Here is a 15,160-nt window from a genome sequence, read left to right on the forward strand (position 1 = left end):
TACAGTTACAATTTAAACCAGCAGCTACCGTATCTATGCTGAAGTATTACTTTTACAAATGATATCACTCTTTCAACAGATCAAACTGTGCTCAACCTAAATCAAGGTGCTGCCATAAATTAGTAGCAAGGAAATATATAATTAATTTTTTTTTCTTTGTATGTTTTGATCTTTCTGCCTGGACACAGCGAAGTGCTGCTGTGGTGGCAATGGATTCCCGGATTGGCTTGGCTAGGGTGGAAGCAATAGTAGAGGGGGGAAAGGAGTTACTTTTTTAATTTAATAAAATAAAATATTTTCTTATTTCAAGGGCCTACATCGCCTTTAGCAGTTGGAACCGTCCCCCATCCTCAGCCTCCAAGGAAAAAGCATTTGCACTGGCCTGTTTCTATGTCAAGTGCTGCAGCGAGGTGCAAAGAAAGATTTATCTTGTTTGGGGACGATGTCGTGGAACTGGATTATGTAAATCACTCCTTTAAAGATTCATGAAAAGATAGGGCCAGAAGGGAGCTTGAGCTGTATTTTCCCCTTACTTCAGGGATGATTTACTTTTTAGGACTTGTAAACAATTATTTTTTTTTTTAATTAAAATTTTCTTATATTTAGAAGGATACATAAGGATTTTTGTGCAAGTCCAGCTTGCAAGTCATAGCATATACTAAAATAAAATAAAATTAAAAAAAACCCCAAATATTGAGAGCCACTCCTTTCAGAGTGGAAACTGCTTGCAAGAATCTGCAGGCAGTCAGAAGGCTATACAATATCCAGATTATTCTCTAAGAGCACACACTGAACACTCAGATTAGACAGGTATGCTGTGGCCACTGTATGAGCTTATTATTATTCTGCATCATTTGCTTCTATTTTTTTTTTTTTTTTTTTTGCTAAAGGTTTATGTTTTTAAAACATTAACTATGTTGGACTAGTTACAAAACAATTATGAACAAAATAAAATTTGCAATGGACATGATAAAAAGAAAAAATATATATATATATAATAATGCCCATGGGTAAACACTGGAAATTATGCATAACTGCTTCAGCTCTAAATATTAACAGCATGAACTGTCAAATTTTTGGGTTAATGCCTTTCCCCTCTTGTGCTAAATTCTCAAAGCAGCTTAGTAACCCAAAGTCACTGTACGATACAGCAACATTATTATGTAAACCATAAAAAAAAACAACCCAAACCAATTTCATTGGACAGTGTAACATATGTTCCCACAGCATGTAGGTTATTCAATTATTTAAATACTGCCATAATATTACAATTACTTAATTTATACACATAAGCATGGCAAATACTTATACATTGTTCTCTTCCTCAGGATCAGGTGAGCCTTCCCACAATTATGTCTCCAATTCTGGGCAGTACGTAGCAAAATATTTCTTTTCAAATTGAGCACACAAAAATAATCCACTTTACAGAGCTGGTTCTTTATGCTCCCTCCTCTCCTAAATAAAAATACATTTTAAACAAAAGGAGGTGGGAGACAGTTCTTGGTTACATAATGCACTTTTCTGGAAGGTTTTCAGTAGGCACTTGGTAGATGGCATTTGCATTACCTAACCTAACCATATCATTTTACATTTGAAACTGCATTTACAACTACTGTTGGGTTTTTGGTGCAACGGCAAACCGTACAAATGTGGATCAACCTCTGAAAGCATATTTCTGGAAAGATTCACAATAGCAAATTCCTGTACATTTGTTTTTAAACAGTGTTGTTCTCTCCTCCTCTCCCATTTTTTTTTTTTTTACAACAAGATCCACGCTTTCCTATAATTTGAAACCAAGATGGCAATTAGCAATTAGCTAAAAATTACAGTCAGCAGTTGCCATTTTCAGTCAAATCTCCAAAAGAGAACGCAGACAAGGCACATGTAGGACTCGTAAAGCATGCATACCAAGTTATCTTTGCCTCCGATTAATGCACAAATTGCATGAAAAATCCCCAGTAGTATGGCAAAACCATTCTGGGATTCCACACTCAGCAGGTTCTCCAATTTAACAGGCAAGAGCAAAAAGGATAGTTGGAAAGCTTTAGCCACATCTGGCCCTTTAGAGGATCTGCTGAAATCCATCCTGCAGAGAGGCAAGCGGAGAGAAGGTTTCCTTCTAGGCAGGTGACAGACATGAGATTAGCAGAAGATCTCCTCCCCATCTGGTGCCGCTTCCGACGAGTGAGCATCTGGAGAATAAAACAAAACATACCCATGAACTGCCACCGAAAGTCAATGCCAACTAAACCTTACAAGAAAATAAACAAAAAACACGCTAGTGCAATTGATGTAACTTCTTAAAAGTCCTCTTGGAACTCCATATTCCTTATACTTTAATCAGTGGATAGATCGTGCTCGGTTCATAGACAAAATCGCGCGAGACAACGGCGCGCAGACAATTGAGCGCAAGGTTGACGGCGCGCCGAAGAAAAGCACTATTTTAAAGGGTTCCGATGGGGGGGTGTTGGTGGGGAACCCCCCTATTTTACTTAACAGACATCGCGCTGGCGTTGTGGAGGGTTTGGGGGGTTATAACCCCCCTCATTATACTTGAAACCGAACCTTTTGCCTGTTTTTTAGGGAAAAAATTCAGTTTTAAGTATAATGTGGGGGATTACAACCCCCCAAACCCCCCACAATGGCAGCGCAATGTCTGTTAAGTAAAGTGGGGGGGGTTCCCCCCCACACACACCCCCGTCGGAGCCCTTTAAAATAGTGCTTTTCTTCGGCGCGCCGTCAACTTTGCGCTCAGTTGTCTGCGCGCCACTGTCTCTCGCGGTTTAGTCCCGTCACCATCGTGCTCAGAGACATGGAGGAAAAAGGGGACAGAAAGTCCCCAAAAAACCTCACCACCCAATCATAGCATAACTTCCACCTTAATACACTTTTATATGTGCATGACTTGAAAGATTGTATTATTGACAAATCACTTATCTTTTGTGTATAGTTCTTTGGCCTTGACGTGCCACGCTTCAAAATTTCTTCAGGAAGCCAAATGGTAACAGCGAAAAACTCTTAAGTCTTCCAGAATGGGTCTCAGCCTCTGGTCTAGTTTGCAATTCAGCTTTCAGTGAACTTTCAGCAGATATCGGAGGTTCACTGAAAGCTGAATTGCAAGCTAGACCAGAGCCTGACACCCATTCTGGAAGACTTAAGAGTTTTTCGCTGTTACCATTTGGCTTCCTGAAGAAATTTTGAAGCGTGGCACGTCAAGGCCAAAGAACTATACACAAAAGATAAGTGATTTGTCAATAATACAATCTTTCAAGTCATGCACATATAAAAGAGTGTTAAGGTGGAAGTTATGCTATGATTGGGTGGTGAGATTTTTTGGGGACTTTCTGACCCCTTTTTCCTCCATGTCTCCGAGCACAATCTATCCACTGATTAAAGTATAAGGAATATGGAGTTCCAAGAGGACTTTTAAGAAGTTACAGCAATTATACTAGCGTGTTTTCTGTTTATTTTCTTGAATTTTTTCACGCTTTTTGATTTTTGAAGTTATTTTCCTCCTGTGTAGTATTAACTAAATCTTACATGCAACAAAACACTCTACAACGTCTATAGTTACAAATGATAAAATGTGTCCCAATTACGATTAATGATTCATACTCTCACTTGCAGCTATGAAGTAATTCAGTTTAAGGATTAAGGGCGGATGTAGCAGCTGGGGTCTCTGCTGTGACTTTTGTCTCCATTAAGATTTTGGTGAAGCCAGGGGAAGGGAGAGGAAATATGATTAAAACACAATAAAAGAACCTGGAGAAAAAAAACAAAACAATAACAAAAAACCCAACAGATCTTGACAATTCTATACTAAAGGAGAAAGTTTGTGTGGAAACATGACTCCCTAGTGGTAATCTTCTGTGACTACAGCTCGGGATGCTATCTCGAGAGGAAAGAAAGAAGCAAGTAAGGATCACTTCTGCCCACAGATCCATTAGACCCAGTGGTTCCTAACCCTGTCCTGGAGGACCACCAGGCCAGTCGGGTTTTCAGGATAGCCCTAATGAATATGAATGGAGCATGATTTGCATGCCTGGCACCTCCATTATATGCAGATCTCTCTCATGCATATTCATTAGAGCTATCCTGAAAACCCGACTGGCCTGGTGGTCCCACTGCATTAGACCATCAGCCCAGTAGGCTTATGAGGGGGCTGGAGATTAGAGGGGGGGTTAAGTATCATGAACGGGGAGGCAGCTGAAGCACAGCAGGCCCTATGAGATTATGCTAGGGAGCGTTGGGCCACACTTTGAGGACAGATGTTCCCCAAGATGGTACAATAATCCCAGGTTTTCCTGTTTAACCCTTTCAGGACCAAGGGACATATTTGTCCCATAACTTTAAAATCCTATAAATTTTGATTGGGATAGTCTACAGTTCTAAATTTGATATGTACGGATTCCATATGATACTGCCTTTATGTAAACAAACTGGTTCCGACATTCATTCATTAGCGTCGTTGCCAGATTGATGAGAAGATTCACTTGCCACACTGTCCATAAGCCAGAAGTGTGATTTTTTTAAATAAAAATAATGATATTTCACAAAAAAAATCAATTTTTTGGCATCTGCAAGCCCTTTTTACCATAAAAATGTCGTCAAAACCACAAAAATTGGCCTACGATCCTTATGGTCCTGAAAGGGTTAACTGGAAAATGTGTGTGTATGTAAATGACTAGAATGCGGGCAATTTGTGTGTTCATGCTGCCTAAATCTAAACGGCTTCTTATAGAACGACCCCTTTACTGCACGACTGTGACATTTAACGTTCTCTGATTTGCAAAGTAACTGCTTGCAGTGGCAGGGGCTGAGAAAGGGATGGAAGAATGGGCAAGTTATGGGGGTGAGCAGGGCTTGCAATTAGCTCATGATAAGTCCCCGCGCACTATCATCGCAGCAAATAGCATGGGCACACTTAGGGGCAAATTCTATAAGAAGCGCCCGAAAGTTAGGCACCGTTCAGCGCGATTCAAGTACAACTGGGTGCTGTTTAGTGAATCACGCTGAGCGGCCCCTATTTTGTAGGCGCCCAATAAATAGGCCAGCTCTAGGCACAACTAAAAGGTAGGCGGCCATGCGAGCGCTGAAGCACGCTTAAGAGCAGTGATTCTGTGACGAAGCCACGCCCAACATACATAGCGCCTATTTTTTTTGAAGGCCGCGTAAATTTTTAGAGGCGCCTTGTTACAGAATCACTCTTTCTTTATAGGTGCCTAAGTTTCAATTATTGCTGATTAAAAAGCTTAATTGAGCTTATTATTCAATTTAGATAGGCACCTATCAAGATGGCCGCCTCCATAATAGGTGTCTAACATTAGATGCTGGTTACAGAAGTTGGGCCTTATCGCCTCACAGCCACACCCTCAGCATTCATTTGAGCATAGCCAGTAGTGTAAAAAGAACGAAGAAAAAAATTGATTGCCTAGTCAGCATCCAGAGATCGCATTCTACCCCTACCACTGAGAAACATCTTGATTCCCAATCTACATCTCCATACCCTCCCATCCCCTAATTCCCCCTCCCCTTTACTGGAGAGTTTCCTGGTGAGTTCATTGTGGGGGGGGGGAGGAAGGCAGTAGAGTCTCCAAGCGCTCCTGCCCCACTGCTGGCCCAGGTTCAAAACAGTAGATCTGGCCCCTGGTGGTACTACAGCCAGGAGGGTCAACCTATGTAAATAAAATCATGCACGGGATGATTTTACTTAAAATGGCAAACAATTAGGTCAGGGGTAGGCAATTCCGGTCCTCAAGAGCCAGGTCAGGTTTTCAGGATATCCACAATGAATATGCATGAGATAGATTTGCATCTCAAGGAGGCAGTGCATGCAAATCCATCTCGTACATATTCATTGTGGATATCCTGAAAATCTGACCTGGCTCTGGCTCTCGAGGATAGGAATTGCCTACCCCTGGGTTAGGTTGGAGACAGGTCTGCGGCAGACTTTTGCACTTTACTGGCTAAGATGATATCCAGCAGCATCTGGTTAAATTTAGCCAGAAAACCCTTCCTGTTATAATTAACTGAGAGATACAGCTGAATATCTGTGTAAATAAAATTCCCCGATTGCCTCATTTGCTTAGCAGAAGCTTTTGCTTTAATTGGTTAAATAGTGATCTGCACGCCGATCCAATCCTAATTTTAAAAACCGTACCAGAAGGCTGGGGGTGGCTTCCCTTGTTCTTCTTCTTTTTTTCCTTTTTCTCCTTTGGTTTGGACAAACCGAACAAGCGACTGGGGATCTGATTCGGTGCCTCGGCTGACTTATTGCTCTGGTTTGTGCTGGAAAGCAAGTGGAACGGACCCTTCCCTTTTTGTTTACAGTCTGTCCTTAGGAGGCTGTCCCTTTTGGGGGACACGGACAGTTCAGCATCCAAATGGTCTGGATTTGGAGAAAAAGAACTGTGCCGTTTTGTGTAGTCCACAGGGATAGATGAGGTCCTTCCAGTTTTGTCGTGCTGATATGAAGCCTGCAACCGGCAGAAAAGCAGCATTTCAACAACACAGGACATGAAGATACATTCATGAAAATGCCTATTGAACGTTCTATTATATGCCTTTTAAGGGTATTGAAGGACTCAGAAGATGGCTCTTCTGATGTCATTAAAGCTACAAGATTGCCTCCGGATGTGGTCTTTGATGGAATTTATAGAACAGTGTCTATCAAAGAACACAGGCCGCTGCAAATTCTCTAAATCTCAGCCCATCTTTTAGGAAGCCCAGGCAGCAAATTGGCTAGCAATGCACGGCTCGATTGAGGGAAATGGCAAAGTAAAAGCAGCAGACCAGGAACACGATGCATGCAAAGCAGAACTGTGTCACATGTTTAGCAAAGTTAAAATAGAAACAAGTACAGTACAGCACACCTTTTGTCCTAAAAAGGTTGGAACCGTCGTTGTTTTGGAACGTGGATATTTACAAACTAGTCTTTAAGCCCGCTACATTAACGGGTGCTAGAATATATGTCTGTCTTCAGCACACACCTCCCCCCCCAAATGTCTCTCCATGGCCCTCTTCTGTCTTCCCCCCCCCCCAGAGCAAAGCTGTCTGTCCCCAGCACACCCCTCCCTCCAAAGCAGCCCCCTTTCCCTCTCCCGCTGACTCTCTCTCTGGCCCCCTTTCTCTGTCTGTCTTTCTGTCCCTCTCCCTGCCCCTGTGTCTTTCTTTCTGTCATTTTTCCCCAGTTCCCTGTGCAGCAGCATTTCCATCCCACTTCCCTATGCAGCAGCAACAGCATTTTCCTCCTATTCCCCCCCCCTTTCCTGTGCAGAAGCAGTAGCAGCATTTTCCCCCACCCCCCCCTTTCCCTTCTCTTACCTTCTCTTCCCTGCTCCATTCGGCCCCTCCCCTTTTACTGCCGTTGTCGATCCGGCCTGCTCCTGACTCTCCCACCGCCGACAAACCTCGGGGCTCCAGCCGCGTAGGCAGCACTTTAAACACGCTGCTTCGCGGCCTTCTACTGCTGATTTCCTCTGCTGCGTCTGTCTCCGATGATGTCATCAGAGACGCGGTAGAGAAGGGTGCGAAGCAGCGTGTTTATAGTGCTGCCTACGCCGCTGGAGCCGGGAGGCGACGGAGAGGGCAGGGGGGTGCTAGCGGCCGGCAGCTGCCGCTCCGCAGGTGGAGAGCAGGGAAGGGCCCGCATGCGCACTTGTCTTGCCTCGCATGAGGCCAGGCCGTAAGCCGCGCATGCGCACTTCCTATGGGTGGCTACAGCTCACGGAAAACCGGCGCACGCATAGGAAGTGCGCATGCGCGGCTTACAGTTTTATTATATTAGATAATGGAAAGGTTCCCCCCCCCCCTCCAATATGTTAAAAACAAAGGAAAGGAATAAACTGTTTGGAATGCAACTGTTCATTGAATATTCTGTGGGCAAAATTTTCTGTTTGGGCTTTTAGCCAGGATTTTCAGATATTTTGTTCAGCTCATTTCACACATGTACAGCTGCTATGTTAGAATCCAATTCAATCCTTACATTTATATACCGAATCATCCCCAGACACCGGGCCTCGACTCGGTTCACATTATTGTTATAAAGCAAGGAACAACAGGACAGAAAAGGAGTCCAAGTTTATTGGCACTCATAATACTAATTTAGATTAATTATGTGCTCGTCTAAGGCCTGCTGAAAAAGAAGAGTTTCCAGGGATTTCCTAAATAGATGAAGTTTAACCTGATTTTTAACTTTACATTGTAGGTTTAATCTTATCTAACAATAATAAATAATTTATATCAATGCTCCACTATGTGAATTGAGAGCAGTGTCTCAACGGAAGAAAAAGCCTCAGGTTATTGTTTAGGCAGAGCATAAGTGCTCAAACCTCCGCCATCCACATCATCGGCAAAAAACTTCTGAGGAGAATGTGCAAATACCACATTCATTTATTAGTGCAGGACTGAGATAGCCGTTGCCTCTATATTGTAAGGAAACAAGTGATGTTTAAATAACAGCTTGACGTTTCACGGTAAAGACCGTTTCTTCAAGGGCATGTCGACTTTCACTCTCCAATACGTTTCGAGTTGCTTGCTCGTTCTCACCAGCGTATTTGCACATTCTCCTCAGAAGTTTTTTTGCCGATGATGTGGGTGGCGGAGGTTTGAGCATTTATGCTCTGCCTAAACAATAACCTGAGGCTTTTTCTTCCGCTGAGATAGTGCTTTCCATTCAGATAGTGGAGCATTGATATAAATTATTTATTATTTATTACCCACTTTCACCAGGTTTAATATAGTATAATCTTATCTAACAAAACTTTGATGAATCCTGCCTCAAACTCCACTCCGGAAGAATTTGGCGTGATATAAGATCCCAAATAATGTAACATTTGTTTTAACAAATTATTTTAAAGTGTGTTAAACCTTTTTAATACTGTCTAAGGAACACGCTTCAAGTTTCTTGTTCTTTCGATATACTGCCTATCAATAATTTTATCTAGACGGTTTGAAATGACATAAAAAAGTAAATAAGTTCCACATACAACTAATAAAATTTGCAGCACTGAGGGTGTCACAAGACCAAAAAAAAAGACAGGAGGGGAGAAACAATAGGTGGTAAAAAAATACATAGAGATAATTTTTTTTAAAAAAATTATATATATATATATATTTATTAAAATAGGGCAATACACTTGGGTGAGTCTCACTTCAAAAGAAGCGTTTGGTGGGGTGAGCCTGAGCGGTATCTTTCTGGGAGATGGAGGCTGAAATATTAAATATTAAATGTGTCCTTGAATGGAAAAGTTTTGGTATTATTTGTGATGGTAATGATGGATGGGGGAGGGAATTTTTATCTTTTGTATAGATACTATAAGTGCCTGGTTGATTATCATTATTTGTATATCAATTGTATTGCACTTTTTGTTGGCATTAAAAACTAAATAAAGTTTAAAAAAAAAGCAAATCCTAAGCTAAATGGATCTTTATTTATCGAGGAGGAAGGAGGGACTGTGCATATTACCTGTTTAATATCCACTTCTGTAGGCCTTTGGGCCGCTCTCTCCGTGTCCCTCTTCAGTTGTTCCTGCTCTCTTTCCAGCTGCTTTTGGGCTGTTCTGAGACGTTCCAGGTCACGCTGATACTCCTCTTTCCTGACCTGAAGCTCATCCCTTTCCTTTTCCAGATCTTGCTTAGCCTTCGATGCCAGCTCTTCCCTCTGTGCGAGCCGCGCCTCCTTCTCCGTCAGCTCCTTTTCCCTCACGTCCCACTCCTTTTCCCGTTTGCGTTTTGCCTCCAGGTGCTGCGCTTGCTGCTTCTGGAGGTTTGCCAGCTCCTGGCGCTGTTTTTCTAAACTACGCTGTTTTTCTTGCTCAATTAAAGAGTTTGGTCTTGATAAGGTCCTCGTTAAGGCCCTCTCACTCAACAGCAGTTTTTGGTCTTCTATGTAGGTGTCCTGTAACAACACTACAGCCTGATAAAGGGAAAGACAAAAGTCTACGTCAATTTGGATGCACAGTGCGATAAAACAAAAGCACAATCCGACAGATTATGCGTTTCTAGCGCTGAAGGACCAGCGTTATTTGTGGGGCGGAACACTCTTATCTGCATTTCACTACTGAAACAGATGTAAACTAAAATTTAGAGTACATTTAACAAAATGTTACAAATTTCCCCAGGCGGTTTCTCAGTGCTCTTCAGGATAAAGAACTAAAATGCAAATTCCTTTTACGAAGGTGCGCTTAGCGTTTTTAGCACACGCTAGCCGAAAATCTACCGCCTCTCCAAAGGAGGCAGTAGCGGCTAGCACGCGGGCTATTCCACGCGTTAAGGCCCTAGCGCACCTTCGTAAAAGGAGCCCTAAGATTTTGCTGTTCTTACGTTAGCAGTGGTAGAGGACTTTACTGTTATCCAGTAATAATTAATGTTGCTGTTTTGTCTCTGTTTTTATTAGAGAATGACACGGTGACAAAATTCATCACCGTTCCCGTCCCCGCGGATAACCGCGGGAAATAATCCCATGTCATTTTCTAGTGTCTATTTCAACCTCAGTCCTTCTACACCAGCATTCTTCAAAGCAAAGCTTGAGGGTCAGTGGTTGTGGCCAGTCATACTCTGATTCTTATGGGAGCCAAGGATAATGAAGCCATTGTGACATCACTGATGTGATTGGCTCTTAGGCACTGGTGGAATGAGGCATTATGACATCACAAGATCTGCTCTGGATACCAGAGACTGTCATTCTGTACTGTCTGTTTCAACCTCAGTCCTTCTACACCTGCATTCTTCAAAGCAAAGCTTTTGGGTCAGTGGTTGTGGCCAATCATACTCTGATTCTTATGGGAGCCAAGGATAATGAAGCCATTGTGACATCACTGATGTGATTGGCTCTTAGGCACTGGTGGAATGAGGCATTATGACATCACAAGATCTGCTCTGGATACCAGAGACTGTCATTCTGTAGTGTCTGTTTCAACCTCAGTCCTTCTACACCAGCATTCTTCAAAGCAAAGCTTTTGGGTCAGTGGTTGTGGCCAATCATACTCTGTTTCTTATGGGAGCCAAGGATAATGAAGCCATTGTGACATCACTGATGTGATTGGCTCTTAGGCATTGGTGGAATGAGGCATTATGACATCACAATATCTGCTCTGGATACCAGAGACTGTCATTCTGTAGTGTCTGTTTCAACCTCGGTCCTTCTACACCAGCATTCTTCAGAGCAAAGCTTGCGGGTCAGTGGATGTGGCCATTCATACTCTGATTCTTATGTGAGCCAAGGATAATGAAGCCATTGTGACTTCACTGATGTGATTGGCTCTTAGGAACTGGTGGAATGAGGCATTATGACATCACAATATCTGCTCTGGATACCAGAGACTGTCATTCTGTAGTGTCTGTTTCAACCTCGGTCCTTCTACACCAGCATTCTTCAAAGCAAAGCTTGTGGGTCAGTGGTTGTGGCCATTCGTACTCTGATTCTTCCCTCTCTCCTTAAAGAATGACATGAAGATGGTTTCGAACGGTGATGAATTTTGTCACCGTGTCATTCTCTAGTTTTTATATACCAATTATAATAAATTAATACATTATGGTTTACATCTCATAAACACCTTACAACAACCATGAATCCTGTTCAGATGACTTCTGAAGCAAATAAACTTTCAACCTTTTTCTAAAAGTCAAACCATACTAAGACATCTTAAAACAGCAATACGAGGAAACGACGTGTGGATCAGGTAGAGCATATTTCTCCAAAATCTCTTGCCTCATGAGACCACTGGCTTACAAATTGTATTTCTTAGTATCCTTTAGATCGGTGGTTCCCAACCCTGTCCTGGAGGTTTTTTGGGATCGCCCTAATGAAAATGCATGGGGCAGATTTGCATGCCTGTCACCTCAATTATATGCAAATCTCTCTCATGCATATTCATTAGGGCTACCCCAAAAACCCGGCTGGCCTGGTGGTCCTCCAGGACAGGGTTGGGAACCACTGCTTTAGATGACAAGCCTCCTTTGTGCCACTTAAATTATTTGTCTCACAAAGCATTACCATTATGTAAACATGACCAGAGACTACTTTTTTGAATTGTGTTCCACCTTTCTGAGGCTGTTTTCTCTAGAGACAAGCAACGGATTTGCAGCCACACTCGATGGTGAAGTTCTCTGTCTGAGCATGTGTGACACCATCAAGTGTGGCTGCATATCCCCTACTAGCCACGGAGAACCCCTGTTACAGGTAAGCAACTTCGTTTTTAACTCTTAACCTCTTAATCACTCATTCAATACCCATGTTGTTTTAATCGTTCCTATAATAAACGTAACTCTCTAATCCTTATTCGTTTAGTTTGTCTTTCTTGGAAGCTCTGTCAAGCAGGGATCATCTCTTATTTGTTTGTCCGCAGTGCCATAGACATATGTACCTGCAATGTGCTGAGTAGCTCGTGGAGCTGAGCAACACTGTGAAGAACTTGCTGGAAAGAAAAAAAAAAAAAGAAAAAATAGATTGTCACTACAGATTCATTATTATTGTTTATTGTCATTTCTTGATACACCGTTTTACCCAACGCAGGTACGACATAGATAATAAGAATAGTTGCTTAAAATCTTTATACCAAAGAGCAGCCTGATATGACAGAGTACGTTTGTGATATTTTTTTTTAACTTACAAGTTTATAGTTTATAGTTTATTCAATTTTTGATTAAACGCTTTTTCGTTTCTTCAAAGCGTTGTACAGAATAAAAATAACTTTACAGTAAAAAAGTAAATAAAACATTTAATACAAACTTTCTATAATCGACATGACTGACGGCAGAACGTATTAGGTAATTATAGACAGGCATGCAATAGACACGATTGGTAAAGGGGGTAAGAAATACAATTGATAAAGTAAAGATAAGAAACATTTAAGGTAAACACAAAAGGAATTAGGGAGATGGGTATGAATTAAAAACAAATATTAATTATTTAATCTCTAAAATGAGCCTCTTTTTTTTTAATTTTTTTTTTCAGTTAAAAGCTTCGTTAAAAAGGAAACATTTTAAATTGCTTTTAAATTTTTTTAAGTTTTTTTCCATTTTTAAATATAGTGGAAGAGTGTTCCAGATTGTAGGGGCTGTAACTGAAAAAATTGAGGTACGGCGTGTGCCAATATTTTTTAGGGAAGGAATGTTGAGGTTAAATTTCTTTTACGGGTAAGTGAAAAAAGCACGGACTTTGTGAGAGTATTTTGGATTAGGGACTGTAAATATATGTAAAAGAAATGAGGGTGTCTGAACTGTTATGATTCTAAAATATATACAACCAAACTTGAAGATGATGCGGGTCTCTGAGGGGTAGCCAATGCAATTTGCGATAAAAGGAGGGAGAAACAAGATCATAGCCTGAAATGGTCTAATTACATCAAGAACATTTCTTAAAGCCGGTTAGTATCTTCTTCGACACTGAGGTGGAAATGGCCAATGCTAAGTCAAAGGGCTCAATGGCCCGGGGAGCTCGAGTAACTAGGATGCCAAAAACAGTTGATGCTCAATTTTTTTGTATAATGATGGTTATTCTGTATATGATGCCTCTCAGTTTTATTGTTCTTATTCTTATTGTGTTTATGGATGTTCTGCTCTGTATAATGTGACTTGGCAAAAAATAAAAGCTACAAGTTATTAAAAAAAACCAAAAAAACCACCAAAACAGTTGATGTCCCCGCATTAAAAAAAAGGTCTCAGGGTGGCTTGAAGGCCAAATAAAACAAAAGTTGATAAAAATGAATCAAACTCAGGTAAAATACCGGAACGGGATAAAAAGAACAAATTATGAGGAAAATAAATTAAAAAGAAGTACAGGAAGGCACACAAATGGTAAACGTTTGACATGCTGAAAAGTGAAGCTATAGCTTCTCAGCTCTGTGGAAAAGAACCGATGGTCCTGCGAGCTGACGTCAGGCAGAAAGGCACTGGCACGCTCGCAGTATAGGCACTGCCTAAAGATTTAAAGCGACAGTGCATTTGGTAGTGTCTGTATTATGTTCTGTGGATGATGTCACCCACAAGTGAGGATATTATGTCTGCTTGTCCTTGGAGAAACAAATGCTTTTTTTTTTATTATTGGTACTAATTTGTTGTCCAGATTATTATTATTATTTTTTTACAATCCTGCTTTAATTCAGCAAGAATTATTATAAATTCTACCTGTTTCAGTTCAATACATATTTGGAATTTTTTCTAATTGTCAAGACCAAAGATGTGAGCAGAATTATTTTAAATTTCATAAGACACTAAAATCATACTTCTTCAGGCAAGCTATCTCATGAATGCTGTCCTTGTTTTTATGTTATGAATACTAATTTGCGATCTATCTTGGATTGCATAGATAGATGGATGCTGTGGACGGGCAAACTGGATTAGCCGTTTGGTCTTCATCTGCCATCATGTTTCTAAAAGAAATGAAATATTGCTTCCCACTGAAGGCGGATATTAGTGCAGCCTTTTGTGGCTGCCTACCGTACACAGGTTCCATGAAAGAGGCTTTCTGTTTTGATTTTTGGTTTGACAAATAGGTGCTGTCATGACAGCACTCTTTAATTTTGCTCCAAGACCTATCTGGATAGCTTCAGCATTCATATTAAGCCAAGAATCAAAACCTACAGATAAAAGTGTAGAGACTATGTACCTTGTCACTGAACTGGTAGCTCCATTTGTTGTTTCAATACTTTATTAGCATGAAGCAAAAATACCAAGCTAAAACCATTTATCTAAGAGCAATCCCCAAAATGTCTAAACATTACCTTTGTCCTGCATTATTTTTCCTTACCTCATTATGTCTCTTGAGCAAGATCAGGTTCGCATTTCCACTCTAGAAAACAAAAGAAAGTATCATAAATACAATAAAAAAATGTAAAAGCTAAAAAAAAACCCCATACTTATGTCTCACCTATTCTTAATTACCAGTTAAACTGCAATGAAATAAATACATTCATAGACCAGAGGATTGCATGGCAGCCCCTTCATTATAGTAATAAAAGGCTGACGTGAGAGGTTGCAACAGCTGCAACAGCCAGAAGCAAGAGAGCTTCACTCCTGCCCCATGACCTTCTACCGGACCACCAGTGATCCAAATAGACCTAGGGCTGTATCAGGACTGAGGGGGTGTGTGTCAAACAGGGCCAAGGGTGGGGGGGGGTCCCTTCCTTGCATGGGGGAGGATTTGAAGGATCCATCCAGT

At 41.2% G+C, this 15,160-nt stretch overlaps 1 protein-coding gene across 7 annotated transcripts in view; it reads right to left on the reverse strand.

The window, feature by feature from the left end:
* Positions 1-510: 510 nt before the first annotated feature.
* AKAP13 (A-kinase anchoring protein 13) overlaps positions 511-15,160 on the reverse strand; it is a 281,375-nt gene continuing 266,725 nt past the window's right edge. For all 7 annotated transcript variants that reach the window (XM_033919577.1, XM_033919575.1, XM_033919574.1 and 4 more), the window contains 5 exons: positions 14,750-14,791; positions 12,366-12,416; positions 9,467-9,916; positions 6,161-6,476; positions 511-2,192 (listed from right to left, as the gene is read on the reverse strand). In XM_033919577.1, the coding sequence (XP_033775468.1) occupies positions 2,143-2,192; positions 6,161-6,476; positions 9,467-9,916; positions 12,366-12,416; positions 14,750-14,791 (909 nt within the window). In that variant the 3' untranslated portion in view covers positions 511-2,142. The remainder of the gene's footprint in view (positions 2,193-6,160; positions 6,477-9,466; positions 9,917-12,365; positions 12,417-14,749; positions 14,792-15,160) is intronic.

This window comes from Geotrypetes seraphini, chromosome 14 (genome assembly GCF_902459505.1).
Source record: "Geotrypetes seraphini chromosome 14, aGeoSer1.1, whole genome shotgun sequence".
Classification (NCBI taxonomy): domain Eukaryota; kingdom Metazoa; phylum Chordata; class Amphibia; order Gymnophiona; family Dermophiidae; genus Geotrypetes; species Geotrypetes seraphini.